Consider the following 21,587-nt stretch of genomic DNA (forward strand, 5'->3'; position numbering starts at 1 on the left):
ATTTCTTTAAGTGCAAAACATACAAACGAACAAATGCACAACCAGGTAATTCTCCTCGTAGAGACTATATAGTCGCATGTATGCGCACGTGTTCTTATTAAAAAAGAAAGAGTATTTGCTGGAACAAAAACATGAAAAGGTAGAAAGCCAGGCGAGGAAAAATTTGAAAACTCGCACCACGAGAATAAACCCTCTCCACATCTAGGCAGTAAAAAATCTCGGCCATTCCGACAAATACCTTTTACAATCGGTAAAAATCGAGTGCCTGAAGGACGAAAAAAGCTCGCCTAAACTCGACTTGGCAGGGATAAAAATAGCAAGCCTATATAAATGATAAAAAGCACCGTGCTAAAAGAAGAGAAAAGCAACGACTCCTTGTTACCGGAGTTACACATGCGCACATACACGTAATATATAATCGGAGAAAAGCTCGTGCGACGCGGAAAACCCGCATACCATCGGAAAATTACATTGACAGGCATAGCTATATAAGCGTGAATACACACAATGTGCAGATATATAAAGAGAAATCTCCCACTGATATGCGCAAATCGAAAATCACAATCCCGACTTTAGTCTAGTCGACGAAGAAAAGTAGAATGAATGAGTGGAGAATATAAGGTGAAATAAATTAGAAAAAGACGAAATAAGAGTAAAATTGTGGTTTACTAATATTTTCAATATAAAATTGTTGGGTTTTTTTTTTTTTTTTTTTTTTTTTTTTTTTTTTGACATTAATAATCTGAAAATATATTCTTCTTCTATCTAAAATCTTTTAATAATATTCATTACTGAATGACATTATTATCTTCATTGGAATTTTTTCATGTCATATTTAATTTAAAAATTTAATATTCATAAATGAATATTTATATTTATCTGTACCTAACTAAACATCACTGTCTTCGATTCCTCTTTTTTACTAATTCACAAAATTTTCATACAAATTTTTTCTTAACAATGCGAATAAAAATTTATATAGAAATGATGACGTTAAACTATAAATCGATTAAGTTTTGTAAAAAAAATTTAATATATTATAACTGTAAAGTAATGTTTTGCACACATTAAATCTAACTTGACTGATCCAAAGTTTCCATCGGCCTATAAACACATTAATCCAAAAATGAAAAGGAGAGACAAACATGAATATGAGAAAAAGTATAATGAGAAAGACATACAAGCATGCCGAAATGTAAGACAATAAAAAAAAAAAATTCTACATATTATTTTTATATCCTAGTTATACATAATTAGGTGCAAAAAATTAATAATAAATACAATATATTATTAATAATATGTAATACAAAAAACATAAGAAAAATTTCAAGTTTTTTTAATTGATTGTTGAACAAGGCCAAAATTAAAATAGGCAGTTAATTAGATTTTTAATTCGATAAAATATTGTATATGGAGTAGAGAAAAATGTATGCATTCAATATTTTTTATTAAATTTTTCTTTATTAAATTTAAATTATTCAATTTTTAAGAATTATAATAATTGAAATAATATATTTTACAAAGCGGTAACAATTCTATTAAATGGCAATATTAATTAATTAATTATTCCTTCTAATGCATTAACGTATATTTAATAATACAAGCTTATATGTGGATTTTTTATTGTAACGTGTGATTACAAATTTTTTTTTTTTTTTTTTTTTTTGCATCATTAAATAACAATCACATTAAATCACAATAAATTTGTTTAATATAACCGGTTGGACTAATTTAATAGCTCGAGAATGTTCGTAGACGGATTTAAATATAAAAATATTATATTATATAATAATTTAAATTTATAATTCAACAATTTTTGCAAATTATTAATTAAAATTATCTCGATGCTATTTTATTAATAACAGTCATTATTAAATAGTAAGTATATAATTAAAATTCTCACAATTTTTAAACTTTATAAATATAAAAATATTTCCAATTATACAGAGAAAATGATTAAAGTAACATTTATTCCCAGTGGTACTTTTTTTCTATAAATTTGATATTTCTCCTCTCAGAAGTGAATTTTTGTTTGTTATAAAAAATATTATACTGAAAATTCTGTAAAAATATAAATAATTATCATTTAATTGACATATTAAAATGCGTATGTTCAGTTTCATTGATGTTTGCAAAAAGGAATTTAAATACGTTAATAAATGGAAAATTTTTAATCAAATATTCTCGTTTTTTTTTTTTTTCTCCAAAAATTATATATTCTCTTTAATTAAAGGTTGGTAAATTCAATTGAAATGCATTTTCAATAAATAATCAAATTTTTTTTTTTTTTTAATAATGAATTTAATAATGAATAGTTTAATAATTTGTATAAGATTTAGTTCATTCAAATTAACAATGAAATATACATTTATTCAAACATTAATTATGTTTTAAAGAATTTATAGCTTAATGTTAATTAAATTATTATTTAATTACTAGTATTATTCTTGGAAAATAATTAACTTTAGTGCTTTAGTATAGTTTATTGCTATTACTTCATACATTTTAACAATTTCGAACATTATGTAAACAAATATTATGTAAAAAGATATTTTAAAATGGCAAATTTACTCCAGAGGAATTTAAAAGCTATATTTTATTATTATAAAATCATTGAATTCCAACAAAACTTAACGTCACAAAGCCCCTTCTTCAATATATTATGGGCACTAAACTACACTATTTTCAGTGCAAATACTTAAGAAAAATAATATTACTTAATGCTATTTAATTAATTACATGTACATTATTAATTAAAATTAGGTAGCAAGTAAATTTAATATTGATACAGAGATTTGAGTTCGGTTTTTATTATATCAAAATTAATTCTGTATAATGAACCTCCGTTTTTTTGTAATCTTTTAAGGAATATATGTAGGTTTTATCTAATGAATTGTTTACTTTTCAACCAAACTTTTTGACTTAAATACTTCAAAATTAAGAAACTAAACCTTTACAGCTATTTTATATATAATATATATATCGTTCGAAAATGATGTAGTTTTCTTGGCTCGAACTGCCAACCGCTTCAATAGCTTATTTTTGCCACCCGCCCTCGTCAAATGCAAATGCTCGGGGAGAGGTTAAGTGGGAATCGTTGTTCGAAGATTTAATTTACAATTTATAATACAATTACATTATCGATGTATGGGTATGTATGGGTATGTATGGGTATGTATGGGTATGTATGGGTATGTATGGGTATGTATGGGTATGTATGGGTATGTATGGGTATGTATGGGTATGTATGGGTATGTATGGGTATGTATGGGTATGTATGGGTATGTATGGGTATGTATGGGTATGTATGGGTATGTATGGGTATGTATGGGTATGTATGGGTATGTATGGGTATGTATGGGTATGTATGGGTATGTATGGGTATGTATGGGTATGTATGGGTATGTATGGGTATGTATGGGTATGTATGGGTATGTATGGGTATGTATGGGTATGTATGGGTATGTATGGGTATGTATGGGTATGTATGGGTATGTATGGGTATGTATGGGTATGTATGGGTATGTATGGGTATGTATGGGTATGTATGGGTATGTATGGGTATGTATGGGTATGTATGGGTATGTATGGGTATGTATGGGTATGTATGGGTATGTATGGGTATGTATGGGTATGTATGGGTATGTATGGGTATGTATGGGTATGTATGGGTATGTATGGGTATGTATGGGTATGTATGGGTATGTATGGGTATGTATGGGTATGTATGGGTATGTATGGGTATGTATGGGTATGTATGGGTATGTATGGGTATGTATGGGTATGTATGGGTATGTATGGGTATGTATGGGTATGTATGGGTATGTATGGGTATGTATGGGTATGTATGGGTATGTATGGGTATGTATGGGTATGTATGGGTATGTATGGGTATGTATGGGTATGTATGGGTATGTATGGGTATGTATGGGTATGTATGGGTATGTATGGGTATGTATGGGTATGTATGTTTAATTGTAAAGATGCGATTTCATTGAACGCAATCTCGAACATATATTATGAACAATTTAATCGTTAACGAAATGTATGCATCACGACTATTTGATGACTAGTAATTTTCCAAAATCCATCCAACATTAGCATAATTGCAACAAGTTAGAAATGTTTTAATTGAATATCAGAGGATCACAAGTCATAATGCTTTGTAAAATTTCATTATCGAGAGGTGTGAAACAACGATATTGAAAAAGATAAATTTAGTTGTAAATAATGCATCAATTACCTAGATTAATTTACAGTTTTTAAATTTTAACAAGAATTTCTTCAATAGGTCGAGTTTCGTAATTAATTTATTATTACTAATACCGATGTAACAATAACGTAATGTAATAAATTAATTTTTATAGTTGAACGTATTATTTAATTACTATTTTTCTTTTTATTTTAACCAGTTATCAGCTAAATACTACATACATAATATATACTTTATAAAATTACATGACACATAAGATATGGCCATTTATTTATTAGTATAATTTATTAAGTCAGTTTCACAATATAAATTAAGAAAGTAAAATAAAATGTATAATGCACTATAAAATTTTCTGAGTGTGTTTTCAAATTTATAGATTCTATTTTTCCAAATAATCCAAATAATACAAGTGTAAATAGATGTTAATGTTTTTTCGTTTAAATAGATTTAAATAAGCGAAGCAAAATATTATGCAGGATTATTAAACAATTATAAAAATATTTATAAACAATAATATTATCAGTGAAAACGAATATTAATTTAATAACATATATTTTATTTGTGTTTAATGAATGCAATTCAGTTTATGTCAATTTTTTATTTATACTTTGTTCTAACAATTGCTAATAGTTTCAGTATATGTCATACACTTTTCTTTTTCTTTTTCTTAAAAAAAAAAAAAAAAAAAAAACGATTAGCATAATCGGACAAAAGTGATTGCAAACTTTCTAAAGATAACGTGACTGCAGAGTTTATAGGCAATTTTTTCATTTGTCGTGTTAAAGTGTCTAGACAGTTAGCCGTAACATATTTAGTTAAATCTAATAGTTTTTTCTTGTTAAATAATTTTAAATTATGGATAATTAGATTTATATAACAGTTATTGCATGTATTAATCACACGAATATGGGTGTAATATATATATATATATATATATATATTTGTTTATATAGTCACAAATACTGGAAAATGAAAGAATATTTTTTCCCAACATTATAATTTGAATTTGATTTAAATTCTGGTAATATGAAATATGATTGGTCTCAATTGACACAATTTAATTCTTATTCTTATGAATTATGGTTTAAACGAATAAAAGTGCAACGAACTTATTATTCCAAGTACTGAGAATATATTATAATCTATATTAATAGCGTATGCTTTAATTTACAAATAGAAGCTATTATAATAATATTTAATAAATTACTGCAAAATAATACATTTTATCATTTATCATGAAGATGAATGATTATTGCAAATCCATATTTTTAAATATAAATGTGTTAGTAATTACAGATACGGATAATATGGTGTAATTGCGCAAACAAAAGATTCTGAAAATAAAAGATTTCCGATTTCAAGCAAATATTTGTATTAATTAATATTGAATATATTTTCTATGAGCTTTTACAATGTTTTGAATACAAAGTTTCACGCATATCCGATAATTTCAGTTTCCAATTTTTGTTTCTTCACAATTTATATTATTCGCCGAAAACAACTAGAAAACATCAATTATTAATACAACAGTAACTAATAAGTATATTATGTTAAGAAAGTTTATTTCTTGTCTTTAGGAGATTGACACGCATACACAATCAACACGTGTTCGGCACATAAAATAATTCTCTGTCTCAAGGAAAACTTAAATTCTCTCCGCTTATCTTAGAAGTCTTTCTATCTTGTATTTATATATTATATTATCATCGCTGTATCAGTTCTCTGCGAGCTTCTCCATTCTCTAAGGAACATGTAATCCAAATATATTTCGGCTGGCTAATCAATGAAGTCCAACCCCTTTTCTTTCATACAACAACAACAACAACAACAACAACAACAACAACAACAACAACAACAACAACAATAAGGAAGCTGTTTATCTGGGAGCTGAGCTGAACAGAATAAGCAGTTAATATAATGCGACGAGGACAATAAGAAATGAGCTGCTCGATTCTTTTCGCACACAAGCATAAGAATGTAATTAGTCCCGATCGTTCTAACCTTTGTATGCAATCCCGCTGCATTTTGCCTTAAAGTAATTTGAAAATCTCTCTTTCGAACTTGCAGCTAACTCTTACTGGATGCTCAATTTTTCAGACTCACGGAGAATTCCATTTTCACGGGAAAAGGCAAAGTGCAGAGGAGCGCGAAACGCGTACAAGATTAAGAGGGGTAGGATAAAAAATTATGGTGCACGCGGAGAATTACTTTCGACACATCGAATTTCGAAGTCTGGAATTAAGATGGCCGATTTAATAGTATTTATCGACTTAGGTGGGTTTATGAGGAAGCTGACGTCTAAAATTCATGTACTTCCAATTGAGCACGCGAAACGTCCATATTATGATATTATAAATAGTCTTGCTGCTGCACATTATTTAGATATTTCTCGAGAATTAAGAGAAATTTTTTGTAATCTGTAACGTTATTCTGCAATGTAGAAGAATCTTCTGCGAGATAATTTACGTATTATTATAGTTGAAAGTAATCTGGATGAAGAAATTATTACACCGACTATTGTTTCAATATATAGAATTAAGTGAAAAATTAGTTCGTTTGGATAATGTTTGCATGAACTTTGTCATCATCATATTCAAAATTTTATCCGATGGCAAATTAATCAATTTTTTTAATTTAAAAGTTTTCCTCACTTTTTAACAAATAATAGATTTTATAACTTTTTCTTGCATTTGTTTTATTTTTTATGTTACATCGCGCAAAGCCTTTTTGAATAGGAAACGAAATTTAATATTTGAATCATAAAATTACCATCGTTTTATTACTCTTACGCAGTTTTAGTAAACTTTAGAATTATTCATTTCAAATATTACTATTCCAAGATTTGACTATTGAAACTTTCGATTTCTATGAAAAATTCGTTTCCCTCAATTTTCTTTTATCATAAAAATCGCACGTGTGAAAATTACGATTTTCAAATATTATTTACGAGTTCTTGTATATATAATTTTGAAATTTATGATTAATTTTTTTTTATATGAATTTTAAAGTATGGCCATATAGACTTATATTTATGTAGTTGATCTATACATATATATATATTTTTTTTATTTATGAAATGTTTATTTCGATATTACAATAGCCTAACAGTTTCTAAACTCTGATTTTCATTACGCTTATTTCATTATAAAAAAAAAAAAAAAAATCAATTTCAACGATCGAAAATGTAAATTATATTTCTCTTTTGGTACGATAAACGATAAACAATCAAATGTGTATAAATTCTTTAATATTTTATCTAATTTACATGATTTAAAGTAATCTATAACATTTAACAAATAACTATACTTAAAACAAATGGAATTTAAAAAAAAAAAGGAAAAAAAAGATCAAAAAAAAGATAAGTTTTTTTCCAAAGGACCAATCGAGCTTTACAGATTTACATATGGAGTGGCGTGGTAATAGGTAACCTTCAATTTAAGAAACCTTAGGCTAGAAATAATTCCGACCAGATAATATTTAAAATCCAAATTAGAAGGGCAATAATAACGCCGAATGAAAAATCCAAATCTATCAGCCCCGTGAACGAGGCAAAAGCGATTAAATCATCAATAGCCAGCGGTGTCTCGTAAACCTCCGGAGCCCGAAAATAGTGCAGATTAATTCGAAACTTACAAGTCAAGCATCCGCAACTTCCGTAAAATGGTAAAAGAAAAGCGCCGCCTCGACAAAGTCCGCAGAGTTTCCGATCGTCAAAGAAAAAATTCGCTCTCGAAGGAACGTAACTTTCTACTCACTCGCTCCGTCTCGCAAGGACTCGTCCGGCTGCTGCTGCTGTTGCTGTTGCTGGTGCTGGTGCTGGTGCTGGTGCTGGTGATGCTGCTGGAGCTTGATATCTACAGGATCAACGGAGACGACGGCGGTGAGTCTCTGGAGCTCACCAGGGTCTCGCGGCCGACGTAGCAGCTGCTGGGGGGTGACGGATGCGACGGCCCCGGCGCTTGGCACTTTCCTCATTAATTCGGGTGACGAGAGCTGCAAGCACGTCTGCGAAAAGTCCCACAAAAGTTTTAGGCCATGTTGACTAGGAGCTTGGTGGGAGGGGGGGGGGCGAGTTCGTACTTTGCCATGGCTTTTGCCAGTCTACGGAGGCCCACTTTTCTTATTGTTCCGAGGTCGCCGCGCGCGGATGGCGGAATATTGCTCAAGGAAAACGGGGGGGGGGGGTTTAGTGAATGGCTGGGCGATAAAAGTCCTTAGCTCGATGCTTGAAAAGCTGTGCTTTCGCCAGCAATTGTACGTCATGGGAATGCGACTTTTAGATGAAATTCATATCTCATGGACGTTCGTTGGGGACAGTTTTTGCATGCATGGTTGGTTATTATTTGACTTGCGGTGTTTAGCTGGATTATCCAGTCCAGTTTAAGATTGATAATACGAATTGTAACTCTGTGCAAATGTCAGAACCTTTTCTAAATTCCGATGAGCATTAATTTCGAATTCGACAACGACGAATGCATATTCAAGCGATATTTTTTTCCATTATGTAATCAGTAATGCAAGAATGTGCAGCTAGTGAAATGTAGTTTATAAAAGTTAACGTTAACTCAATATTTAAACTTAAGTTTGAAATAAAATACATATTATCGAATTAAATATTATAAAGAGCTTAAACAAAGTTATGTTACGGGGCATATAAAATTACCATAATATAATGTATTACGAAGTATTTGATGTATGAATAAAAATGAAAATTCATAATATTTCTAATAACTCCTTTTAATGACAATGTCAAATTTACAGGATGAAAAATAAAATGAAAAGTATTTATTGTCGATATAAATCCTTCAGACAATTATGTTCAACGCTAATGAAATTTAATAAAACTATAAAATTTTTGAATTACTGTTATCTCAGCGAATGATATTCATGTGACGTAAGCAAGTTGAATTGTATTATAATTAAAGTGAATTTAAAACGAATACTCGACTTAATAAATATTTTCTTATACTCGTAATTCCACAAATTCGGATATCCTTTACTCTATTCATCTTGAAACATTAATGAAAGTTTCTATTGAAAATAAGTATAACAACTAAAATTTTTTATTTAATTTAATAATTTAGGTTTCTTCTAGTATACGTTCGATAAATGCAAATATTTTTATAAAATCATTCAATCTATGTAAAAATTTATTTACATTCATAAAGCAAATTTGATATTTTCATAGATAAGTACATTTTTCTTCTATGCTACTATACGCGAATAATTAACACATAAATAAAATAATTAATTAAGCGAATGAAAGTACATATTTGTTGTGCTTAAATGCTCAAATTCAAGGCTAAAAGTGAAAATAAAACGTATTTTAAGGAGTTTCATTTAACTATTATTACATTCATTTTAGATTATAATCTCGTACACTACCATTTTAAATATGATCTGCATAGCGAAGCGGATTTTTTGTCGACAAATTTGAATTTATATCTTCTCCTTTTCTAAGCTATATATAAATACCTAAAATCACACAATTCGAAATATTAACGAATGATACATCCCAAAGAAATTTTTAGTACATCATTATAATTTAATTTAATCATATAATTTTCCTCTAAATCTTATAATGGAAGACTTTAATCAAGATTAAAGTATTATTAATGAAACGAACAAATTTTAATCCCTTTATGAACATCATAAACTAAAATATAATCGAAAAATTAAATATATATTTGCTAAGCTAAAGATTGAATTGGTATCACAATACGGTGTAGATTATTTAAATATAATAATTATACATTATTAATAACTGAATGGAAAGCAATTAAAGCCTTTAAATATTTCTTAATGTCGAGTCTTTAAGATTTTTATTTAAATCGAATTCAAAAAATTATATAGAAATTTTTATATTATACCATCATATTATACTAAAATATTAGCCCTGTTATATATATATATATATATATATATATATATATATTGTATGTATAAAAAAGCATAATAAACAAAATCATCGTTAGATTAAAAAAAATAATATATGTATATATAATTGAAACTAGGGTGGGTAAAATAAAATTGAAAATTTTATTATCAAATTCCCAATCTATTTGATTTCAAATTCTTTTTGTAATTTATTTTGATTTATTATTTTGTTATAACTCAAACGACATTTATACTTGTAACACATTTATCATTAGGTATATGATTTTTAATCCCATTTGAATTGTCTAAAAATATCAATTGAATTTAAATATTTACTTTTATTTGCATTAGAATTTAGATTAATATTTAAGGTGAATTTTCACTTAGATTAGCATAATTATCTCCCGTTTAATGTAATTTAAGAATTTTATCTACAGGTAATCAAAATTATGCATACGTAATTTAAAGTATTAAAAATCTTAAGAATAATATCGATATTTAAATATTGTTATGACGGATTTCGTTCTCTCTTTTTTCTCATTTCTACTCTGAAAAATGGTCATTCATTTTCAATATCGTTTCAATAAAAATATTAAGGTTACAATAAAATTATAATTGCAATTATAATTATTTTAATACTATGGGTGGTCTCTGTTCAGCTGAAAACAATCGGCATTAGACCACTTTTATGAGCACAAAATTAAAAATTTCATCTTTCAGTGATTCTGCACTTTTACATTATTTGTCGGGTTAAAGGCGAATCAGAGACAGTGTATAAGGTTAGATGCATCGTGGTCCATTCTTTGTGGCGAAAATTACAACGTGTGGCGATTTTTCCATGCTCAGCGATGCTTGAAAGTCGTCAGGAAGGATGGGGGGGGGGGGGGGGGGGGGGGAGAAGTCCTAAAAACGTGCTAATTTTCGCCGTAGACTAGCGGTGTTGTTGACGTTCTTTCCTTGCTTATGTTTTTTCGCGTCCCTTCTCGCATTCCAGGTTCAACAAAATATAAGCACATTGCTAAATGGGAAACTTAGCATGTAGTTGCAAAATGTCCTGGTAAATTTTTGTCAAAATTTTGGAATCAAAATAGCTTGGATTTTGGATGCTGAAAAAAGATACAATTCTTAAAGTAACTTTATCGAGTCTAGGATATATAATAAGTATATTACAGATTTTGTAGATTTGAAATTGACTCTAACCTTGTGGAGTTTACGTTTTTAAAATGCTTTTAAATTTTTATTTACGGCCTCATAATTATATTATTTCATTATAAATATATTGTCTGTAATATAGGTATTTGATTACTTTTATGTGTAATATATCTGTAAAACTTATATTGTTGATAGAAAGAATTCTTTAAAATAGTTAACAAGAAAAAATTGTATAATTACGTGATCATTATATATATATATATATATATATATATATATATATATCGTTTAGAAAAATAAAAAAAAAATGTCAGACAGAATACAGGCTAACATAATTCTAATAATTATAAACAAAAAAATATATAACCTTTATTATTCTTTATCTTACACTTAATAAAAATATTTTTCCCATAAAATATATTGTTTAGACAATATTAGTAATTTTTAAACAATGTATTTTCGAATTAACTTCGAATCTTACTTTAATAGCTTTAGTTTTTCACTTTAAAGAGAATTTTTAAAGAAAGATAGCCGTTTGAAAAGTAGGAGTGGCCCGATACCAGCAAAAGTTACCCACATAAAATTTTCAACAGTGTCTCAGTTCTTTTATAGACGAGAGAACTTGTTCAATACTATAAAACGACTTTCACCAGAGTCAACAGAATGATATTCACTCAATTCTTCGAAATTGTTAAATGCGATATTTAAAAAAAAAATTTATAGGTTAATTTATATTTTAGTCTTGTAAAATAACTTGAAACTAATTTTGTTTTATTTATTAGGTATTAATACTAGGCTATTGAAAGTATTTTATGAAAGGTATAAATCAAGCATGACTAGTATAATGGTTTTATAATATTTTCACTATTTAACGCAATATTAATAAACTGTTGATAGAATATTACATTTTATACGTAAAAATATTTCAATAAAATTTATGAATTTCATGAATTTCATGAAGAATATAGAATTTTCTATTATCTGTGCTTTATTTATTCTATTCAAACTAGCTAAGTTATTTAATTGAAATACAAAGTTAATATCAAAATTTCTGTACCCAATTACGTATTTGAATAATCACCTAAGTAATGTAAGATGGAATCACCATATAAGATGTATCATTATTCATAATAGAGCTCAAATTAAGTTTTAAACATGTATTAAATTAAGAAAATATAAGGTACATTGAGTCAGTTAAAATATATTTATGCTCTACGATACGATACTCTATATTATAAAAAATCAATTTTATCCTCATTTATTTTTCAGTTGCGTTTTTTATTTCATTTTAAAAGTAATTAATAAGTTTGAAGAAGCCCATTAAAGGTATATATTACATCAAAAATTATAAAGTTATTGATAAGTTTCTCTTTGTGATTGATTCGGGATAAAATATATAACATTCATAAATAATATTTTATAAATCAATGATAAAATTATCCATCAATATATTAATCGTGAGCTAAATAAAAAATTGAACTAATTAATATTATAACTTGACTTTTGTATTGTTAGTCACGAAATCCACATGATTAATGAAATCATTAAAGATAATTAAAGCAATCGTATACAAATACATAAAAATTATTTAATTAAAATGTTAATTAAATAAAGAGATGTGCGTAAAGATTTTAATTTAAACGTTGTTTGTTACTGATTATCTTAATTAATAGAAACATTTATATCGGTGACAAAGCATTGAAATTCTAAACTTACTTTAGAAAATTTGAAAGTCATCAAAAGTCTGATTATCAAAAAACTCACACATGTTGACGTACTCAAGCATATACTGTTATGTCCGGATCTCGTCGTATATAAAATTATGACTATAATATAATCTATATTTTAGTATTTATTATATCGAATCGATGTTCTGATTATAGAATAATTTTTGATGTACTACCATATTTTACGAGAAATGTAAGAATTCTTCCATTTCCTTAGTTTTTACTCTTAGTTACTTAGTTTTTAAACTTAATTACTATTTTAGTTCATTCATTAAACTATTTTTTCTTTTCCAATATGACTTATAAATCACTGTCTAAATTTCACTCTTAAGATATACATTATTGTAATTTAATTTAGAAGATATATATATATATATATATATATATATATATATATATCTTTAAGTGTGTACGTGTATGTATAATTATAGTTCATACGTACAATAAAAAATCATTTGCAAAAATAGTCAGTTTCATAATAATAATACATTAAAATATTTTGTTTTCTAATGTAAAAATAGATTTCAATTCGTATGTTTAACTTTTCAAATACTTTACAATCGAAATAAATCAAATATCGTCATTATGACTTTTTAGTACATATGTATTTGTAAATGATGTTCACACAATAATCATTTTGAATGACCCGCAACGTATATCATTGTTTATGATGTTGCCATTAAAGGTTGATGAAAGACGACTTGATTAAAAAATTAAATAAATTATAATCACCTAGCTTATATTTATCATGTAGATTATATTTCTATTTAAGTCGAACGAACATTAATTTCGATTATGGATATTGATATACTAAAGATTCTAAACCTGAAAAATTGTGTAAAACGTGTATAATAAGAATGTTTTTACACAAGTTACTGAGTATGTTATTGCATAGTGAATAAAAATAATTTAAAAAAAATAAGAAGAAGAAAAATAGAAAAAGTAACAGTTGAGAAAACTTTATGAAAAAATATTAAAAGAAAATTCGAAAAGAAAGAAATTATATTTCAAGAGTAAAACGATGGTTGAAAATAGGTTTATTTAACTTTTTGTAGGACAAAAAGTTGACAGAGTGAAAAACACGAACTAGAAAATTAATAAAGAGAAAAGACAATGAATGAAATACATAAAACTTATAAAAACAATGTTTATTGTCTTCATATATATATATATATATATATATATATATATATATATATTGTTATATAAAAATGCACCAAAATATAAAGAGTTAAAACGATAAAAATTAAAATCGATCAACAAGTCTATACTATTTTCATGCTTAAAACGAATTTTAAAATTTATCTTATCTTAAGTTTTAAATAAGAATGTTCTATGTATTTCAATATATATGTTCGCTTATTTTATACTCGAATATTGAATGTAACCGAAATAGCAGATGTTAACTTTCTTTAATTTTAATGTTAATTTCAAACAAACTGATGTAGCAATTATAAATAGACGAAACTTAGTAAATCAGACTATTTTAAGATACTATAAGTACTTTTGTAAGATAAGTTAATTATAAATACACTTACTATAATGAAAAACAGTTAATTCTTAATAATGAAAAGAGCGCATGTAGAAATGCATTTTAAAATATTATAACAATAATTTTTAGTATTATTCATATATAATTACATGTGCGTATTGCCTACATAAATTCAACTATTTTTTTTTCAATGATTATATTCGATATAAAATATATTATTATGTGAAATTGTATAAAGTTAGCTTCGTATTACATTAAATCGATAAAATCACACTATGAAGCATAAGTGAAACTACATTGCAAAAATTTCAAACTTAAAATTCAGTCTAAAGTTGAGGAGTTTCTCGCAAACTCGTAAATTTTGTCATTTTCTATAATCTGTGTATCGACCAGATTTTTCATTGACACAATTTAGATGCATTTCTACTGCATATGCATGAGAGATTCGAATGAAAGTGAAATTGAACTGTATAAACATAAAAGGAGATAATGTAGAGTATACGTGTCGCGCATATAGATTTTCTAATTCGATTAAGTTCAACTGATATAAAATAATTACATCATTAATCAGTATTACTTTGTAAAATGCATAATTCAACATGCATAATGAATTCGCTATATTGAACAATTTATTAATCACATTTAATCTGTATGTATATGATATAATTTGTAATCAATATTAATCAACAAATTAAATAAGTATATACGCTATTCATATTTTCGTAAATATTTATATGAATTTTTACAATGACATTCATTTAATCTGGTTTATTTTCTTAACATAATAATTAGAAATAAATTTGCTAAATTTTACTTAAAAATTAACATTTTTTTTATAGCAAAAAATTTGTTGTTATAAATATATAATTTTGCTATACAATTATATAAAATTGCAACATATTCTTATTCAACTCTTGGCTTTTATTAAATTATTCCTAGATTAAAAATTTCAATATTCAGAAATAAAAAAATATATTTGTATATTATTAGTATAAATCAAGTAAAGTACGAAGAAACGAATTTTTAATATTTTAATTCATGATTCAATATATACTCATAATGATGAAATATTACTTTAATAAAACTAAATAAAATTTCGTTATGCTTTGATTATAAAAATATATAGTTGATGTGTTAGAGGTAAACTTTTATCAAACAATAATAGGCATGAGAATTTATATTTTTTTAGTCTCATTCTATAATGATTCTCTGGCAGAAAAGATATTTAAAATTCATTAAAATTATTATAAAATGTATCGTTAGATGCTTCCTCGGCACTGTTCATTAACCATGAAAATAAGGAAAAACACTTCAAGAAACATGATGTTTTCATCCACATTTCAAAATTTAGTTCATCAAGTGCTTCTTCTTGCCATCATCGTTATTATTATCTATTATTGTTATTGTCGATGTTATTATTATTATTCTTATTACCGTTATAGAACTATTGTGATATAAAGTAGTCCTTATAATAAAGTTTGACTATTATAAATGCGTTGAAGAGGCCCTCATTGAATTTTTCTGGGTATATTTCAAAGTCTAAGTGAAAGTCTTAATTTATATAACGTCAGAGTATTTTCTAATAAAAAAATATTTAATTCCATCTTGTGCAAAAGATTCAAGCGCAACTTCTCTATCGGACAATACCACATTTAAGTTGCGAAGGCCGTCCAATTATAAAGCAATCAAGCATGAGGTTATATCCGGGCGAGGACTTGGTAAGCACCTCGGATGCCCCTAATTATCAATATAACGTAATGCTTGATCGCTTTGTAATTGGGTTGGCTTTTTGGTTTCAAATGAATTATAGATAAATTCATCTAATGTGCCATACAATAAATCAAGCTTATTAAATTACAGATACCGGTAAAATGTTATTATAGAGAATCAATTGAATGAATGTATAGGTTTGTAACACGTTGTTAATAATGTCTTTTGATTATGAAATAAAACAAATATTAACAAATATCAACTGTAAATAACTACAACGTCTAACTTATTATTCATATTAACTATTATTGTTATAATAAGTGTTTTTATTAGAATGTAGGTATATTATGAATGAAATATTATGTATGAAGTTTAAGTAATGTAATGTATAATGATAGAATGTATTGTGATATTTTTGAATAGATACGAGCGAAAAATTGAAGAAAAAAAAAAGTCATAATAAACTGCTATTGGTATGTATATATTTTCAATTTAATTATTATTCGAATTCAATGGATATACCATTAGTGATAATGGCCAGTGAAATTTTACGATAAATAAAAGAATGTTGAATAATTTTGTGAATTTTGATTAATAATATATGTAGAGATTTTTGAAATATTTAATATTTAAATTTTAGTTAAATTTTCCTTAATTTCACTATTTACTTGGTTTATAATAATAAATAATTTTTATGAAAATAATTTCAATCTCTCAATCATTATTAATTTCTGAAATAGCGATTGATTATGGAGCAAAACTACAATTGATATATTCGTTCTAATTAATCTATCTATTAGCAAAAAATAAAATAATTAAATGTACTAATGCTTGTAATAACTTTATCAAAATAATTCAAATATTTTAAAAAATAATGAGAACATATTGCATTCCTTTGTCTTTATATTAAAGCGTAATATGACTTTTTTTTTTTTTTTTTCTAATAACATATAATATTTCGTCTTTATATTGATGCATCAATTATAACGACAATAGTTTGTATATATAAATTTTGTGTAACGTATATGTGCGGTTACATCAAGCCATGTGCCATTACATCAATTAATTTATAATCCGCTTTATGTCTATAATAAATATTATTAAATTACATTTAAAGTCAGCGATCGACACATTAAGACTACTTTATGCGAGTGACTTTTTGGCTAATAAGTTAACTAAAATAATTCTCATTAAACGATGTAAGATGTATGTAATTACAAATATTCGTTTATGTTTTAATTTTGATTTAATTTTTCTAATATGAATTTGCAACTTGAAGAATACACTGAAGATTGTAGAATATTTCGTAAATTCTTATTATCTGAACAGTTGAAGAAAATTATGCGTATGGAAAATTTAAGCGTATTATGAAATAACAAATCTTAACATGTTTTTTTTATAAAATTTTTAATTTTCATAAACGTTTGCATATATCTTATATTCATAAGATCGTAAAATCAAATGATTATTAACAATAATATAAAATATTATAAAATAAAATATTATGCAAGAATTTATGAAAGTCTAGTAATAATGTTGTATTTAACGTGAAAAACAATAAAAAATAACTATTGAAGATATTCAATATGATATATTTAAATTGTCGCAAATTTTTCTCTAAGTAGTAATACATCTATTTAATCTGACATGTAGTATGTTAGTATCGATATCAACTAGCTCCAATAAACGATACATTTTTTCTTATTGATCTACCATAATAAATATTAACTACATTTATTATTTAGACGCTTCTTTTTTATTAATCATTGCGACAACTCTTTTTATTTATACGTAGCTTGAACTATGTATTTCGTATTAAGAATATTCGTTATTTAACACAGAAATAAATGAAATAAATAATTGTGTCTATAAAACTAATTTTATTAAACCTGATGTTTAATATTAATTTCTATAAAACCACTATTTACTATAAAAACTCAAATCTAAATATTCATCTATATTCATGAAATTTTCTTAATTCTGCATCTACAAGTATCCAATTTTTTTCAAATAAAGGGCATGCGGGTCGTTGATTTCTATAAGCGTTGAATTAATGTTTGAATTATCTCGCTTTGATCTTCAAAGTTTTATAATATTATTAGGATATTTCGAGTAAAATTACACTCAATACATCGTTGGAAGGGATTGATTCTACGGAAGCCTCCGCCGACACTCTTCCCGACCTTTCATTTCGAAGTGCTCCAAACGCAAAATTCATGACTAATAGGAATAGGCGCATCAATCTAAGCAAACATATTGCACCTGAACCCTTAAAATTGGGAGAATGCGCAACGGTAGTGGGATAAGTAGTGGGTAACGGGAGTAAAATGGGTGAGGCGGCGATTGTGGTGGCGGAGGTGAAGGTGGAGGTGGTGGTGGTGGTGGTGGTGGTGGTGGCGGCGGCGGCGGCGGCCGCTGCAGCAGGAGGTGGGGAGGATAGCGTGCAATCAGCCCGAACTCGCAACGGTCTCTCAGGGCTCGTGGCGATGCTGTTGGCGAGCACTGCGTTCCTGGAACTGACGTACCTCCAATGCGGCTAGCTGTTCGGCTTGCAGCGTCGTAACCCGGCGGGGCGGTGGCGGCGGCGGCAGCCGGTAACTCATGCCGTCCCCAGTGACTCCGTAAAGCTCCAGCATAACGCCTTCAGTGGGTTCCCGAATGCTCAGCCGTGTATCTCTATCCTTCTCTAGCCGGTACTCTGGATCGCCGGTTGATGATGCACTGTATTATCTATCTTATAGTCCGCGCTATCCGCCTCTTGCTTTGTTCAAGCGCGCCAACTTGCGCATCTACCGCTCCAACTACTGCTCCCGTTAGCTCCTAAACGACCACATTTAATCGTCCACTCTCCACATCTATATATATACATAAAAACATTCGAATACACCTGGATGCATATTAAATTATTTATATATTTATTCGTCGATAATTGGATATGGTAAAACGCACTCCCGGCACATGCACACGTGCTTGCTACGTGTAGCTGGCAATAATCTCACACGTATACACAGATCCACGATATATGCGCACACACATGCATGCATACATAAACACACGTGTATATATATATATATATTTTTTTTTTTATATGTATGTATATATTTATTTATTTGTTTCCGTAAACATAAATAAATAAGTTAATACATAAATAAACATACAGATGTATGTATTTATGTAATAATATCTATACGTATACATATACATATACATATATATATATATATATATATATATATATATATATATATATATATATGTATATGTATATGTATACGTATAGATATTATTACATAAATACATACATCTGTATGTAAGTGGTGTATACGGTGGCGTGAGTGCGCGCACGTGTATATATATATGTGTGCGTGTGCGTCTGTGTATCAGAATGTGCCTGTGAACGCGTTTCGAGCGCGGGAGCAAAATCGAAACACACGATCCTCCAGTCGTGGTGGCTCCGCGAACACTGACTTCGAACGCAGGCGACGCAACGCGCTTCGAGCTTTCGGAAACTATGAGTACGACGGGAGGATCGCGCGCCGCGCAAAATAGGTGAGAGTGGGGTGGAAGATAGAGAGAGAGGGCGAGACACGAGATGGAGCAGGATGTTACATGCGTATTTAGGACATAAACTGTGTATTCTTAGTACGGGGAAGCTTTCCGGAAGTGAGGTAAAAAAAGAGAGATGAAAAAGTAAGGGTAAGAAGCGAGAGATTAGAATGACGAGTAAAGAGAGGACAAGGAAGAGAGTGAGTAAAGGTTGGTACGAGAGGATTAGAAAGGAAAGTGGAAGGCAGAGACCGAGATTCCAAAGATAGATGAGTAGAGAAGTAGAAAACAGAAGAAATAACATGGGAGAGCTGGAGATGTCGATAAATTGCATTAGAATGTGAAAAAGGAAGAAGTTAAGTTCGAAAGAGGAATAGAGTCAGTCGGAAAGGTAAAGAGAGTATTAGAAGAGAATTAGAAAATAACTCGGTAAAATAAGATGCTGCGGTAAGTAATGTATGAGGATTTTCACAGTGGACTTGAAATAGAGCTAAGAACAGAGACAAACGTAGAGAAACGGAGAGGAATAATCATATAAAAATATTATAAATCAATATATAAAGAAAATCTTGTGAGATTGAAAATAAAAGATGAAGAAGAAAGTAAAATCTTATGTCCCTATGAGGATGAGTTCATCAAATAAAAACGCAAGAAAAATAAAGAGAAAGGTAATATAAGATGGGAATAAGAATAGACACAATAGGGAAGAAAAGTAAGTTATTGGAATAGAAAAAGAAATTGTGTAATATAGAGAAAGTGAAGGAAAACGCGTAATAAACAGATTGCGAGGAAATAGTAGTAGATAAGAAATAAAAAGACTAATCTCGGAGGAAAAATAAGGGGAGCGAGAATAAGTGGAACAGTTTACAAGAGAGTGGGAAAGGATTGAAGAGTGAAAGAGGTAAAGGAAGACAGTGCAAGACAAGCATATATGGCCGGGGATCTTTGGCGCACGCGCGGATCTCTATATTCACTCGTATTCCCCTCTCGGCCTCTACCGTCGGCAAGGATGGGGCTATCGACCTCGAACAGGAGGGGTAACTCATCCTCCCCGCTTGGACCAACTCGCTTGGAAAGCGTTATTTTGAATCCTGGAGCCACAAAAAAAAAAGGACGCCATTATATCGGGAGCTACTCGAGCTGTACCATCAATTTCCATATTGTTGTTAATTCGCGTGCTAAGGCGTCGTACGAACTATGTTTGTCTCTATTCCTAAGGGCTGGCTAACTCGAACGCCTCTCCAATGAAAAATATCTTTTTACAATATACGCTCTCTTCAAAGATATGAACTCACTTCAAAATCAACCGACATAATTTCTTTTAATTTTACTTAAGACCATCGTTTTACAAAGCCTTCGAATTTTTAACATTCGTGGAATATTAATTTGAAAATGATATCTGCAAATCATTATCGAGCAAGTACCCGCGGAGCCTGCCGACTGTTGACAATAGTACCGAAAATCGGTATAAAGTAGATTTTTATTGTTTTTATATATTTTGATTATATGTTAGAGCAAGTAACGCAAATGTTTGGAACAAAATGTTCAAAGTCTCCTTGCGCGTAATAAAGCGTTCGTCAACTTACAGTGGCAAATTACAAATTTTTCCAACCACGCTTTACTTATTATATCAAATTTTCATATACATTTCACAAAATTAAGTAATTTTAAATAGTTTTTAGAAATAAATATGTGCATGGTCGCGTCGACGTGTAAAACACGTCTGTATAAAATAAAAAATAATATAATTTTCATGAAATTATAATGAAAATTCATTGTGAAGAGATTCTTTTATTAATTTTCTTTGTATAAATAAAAAATTACAAACGAATATTATTGTTAACGGATAATAATCATAATACATATGAGA

At 28.3% G+C, this 21,587-nt stretch overlaps 1 protein-coding gene across 1 annotated transcript in view; it reads right to left on the bottom strand.

Annotated features, from left to right (window-relative positions):
* LOC105364541 (dipeptidase 1) overlaps positions 1–19,012 on the bottom strand; it is a 77,371-nt gene extending 58,359 nt beyond the window's left edge. Inside the window, exons 1-2 of the mRNA XM_011502485.1 lie at positions 18,697–19,012; positions 8,025–8,218 (exon numbers count right to left, since the gene is read on the bottom strand). Of these exons, the coding sequence (XP_011500787.1) occupies positions 8,025–8,218; positions 18,697–18,807 (305 nt within the window). The 5' untranslated portion in view covers positions 18,808–19,012. The remainder of the gene's footprint in view (positions 1–8,024; positions 8,219–18,696) is intronic.
* Between the last annotated feature and the right edge of the window lie 2,575 nt (positions 19,013–21,587).

The sequence above is a fragment of the Ceratosolen solmsi genome, unplaced genomic scaffold (genome assembly GCF_000503995.2).
Source record: "Ceratosolen solmsi marchali unplaced genomic scaffold, CerSol_1.0 scaffold10, whole genome shotgun sequence".
NCBI lineage: Eukaryota > Metazoa > Arthropoda > Insecta > Hymenoptera > Agaonidae > Ceratosolen > Ceratosolen solmsi.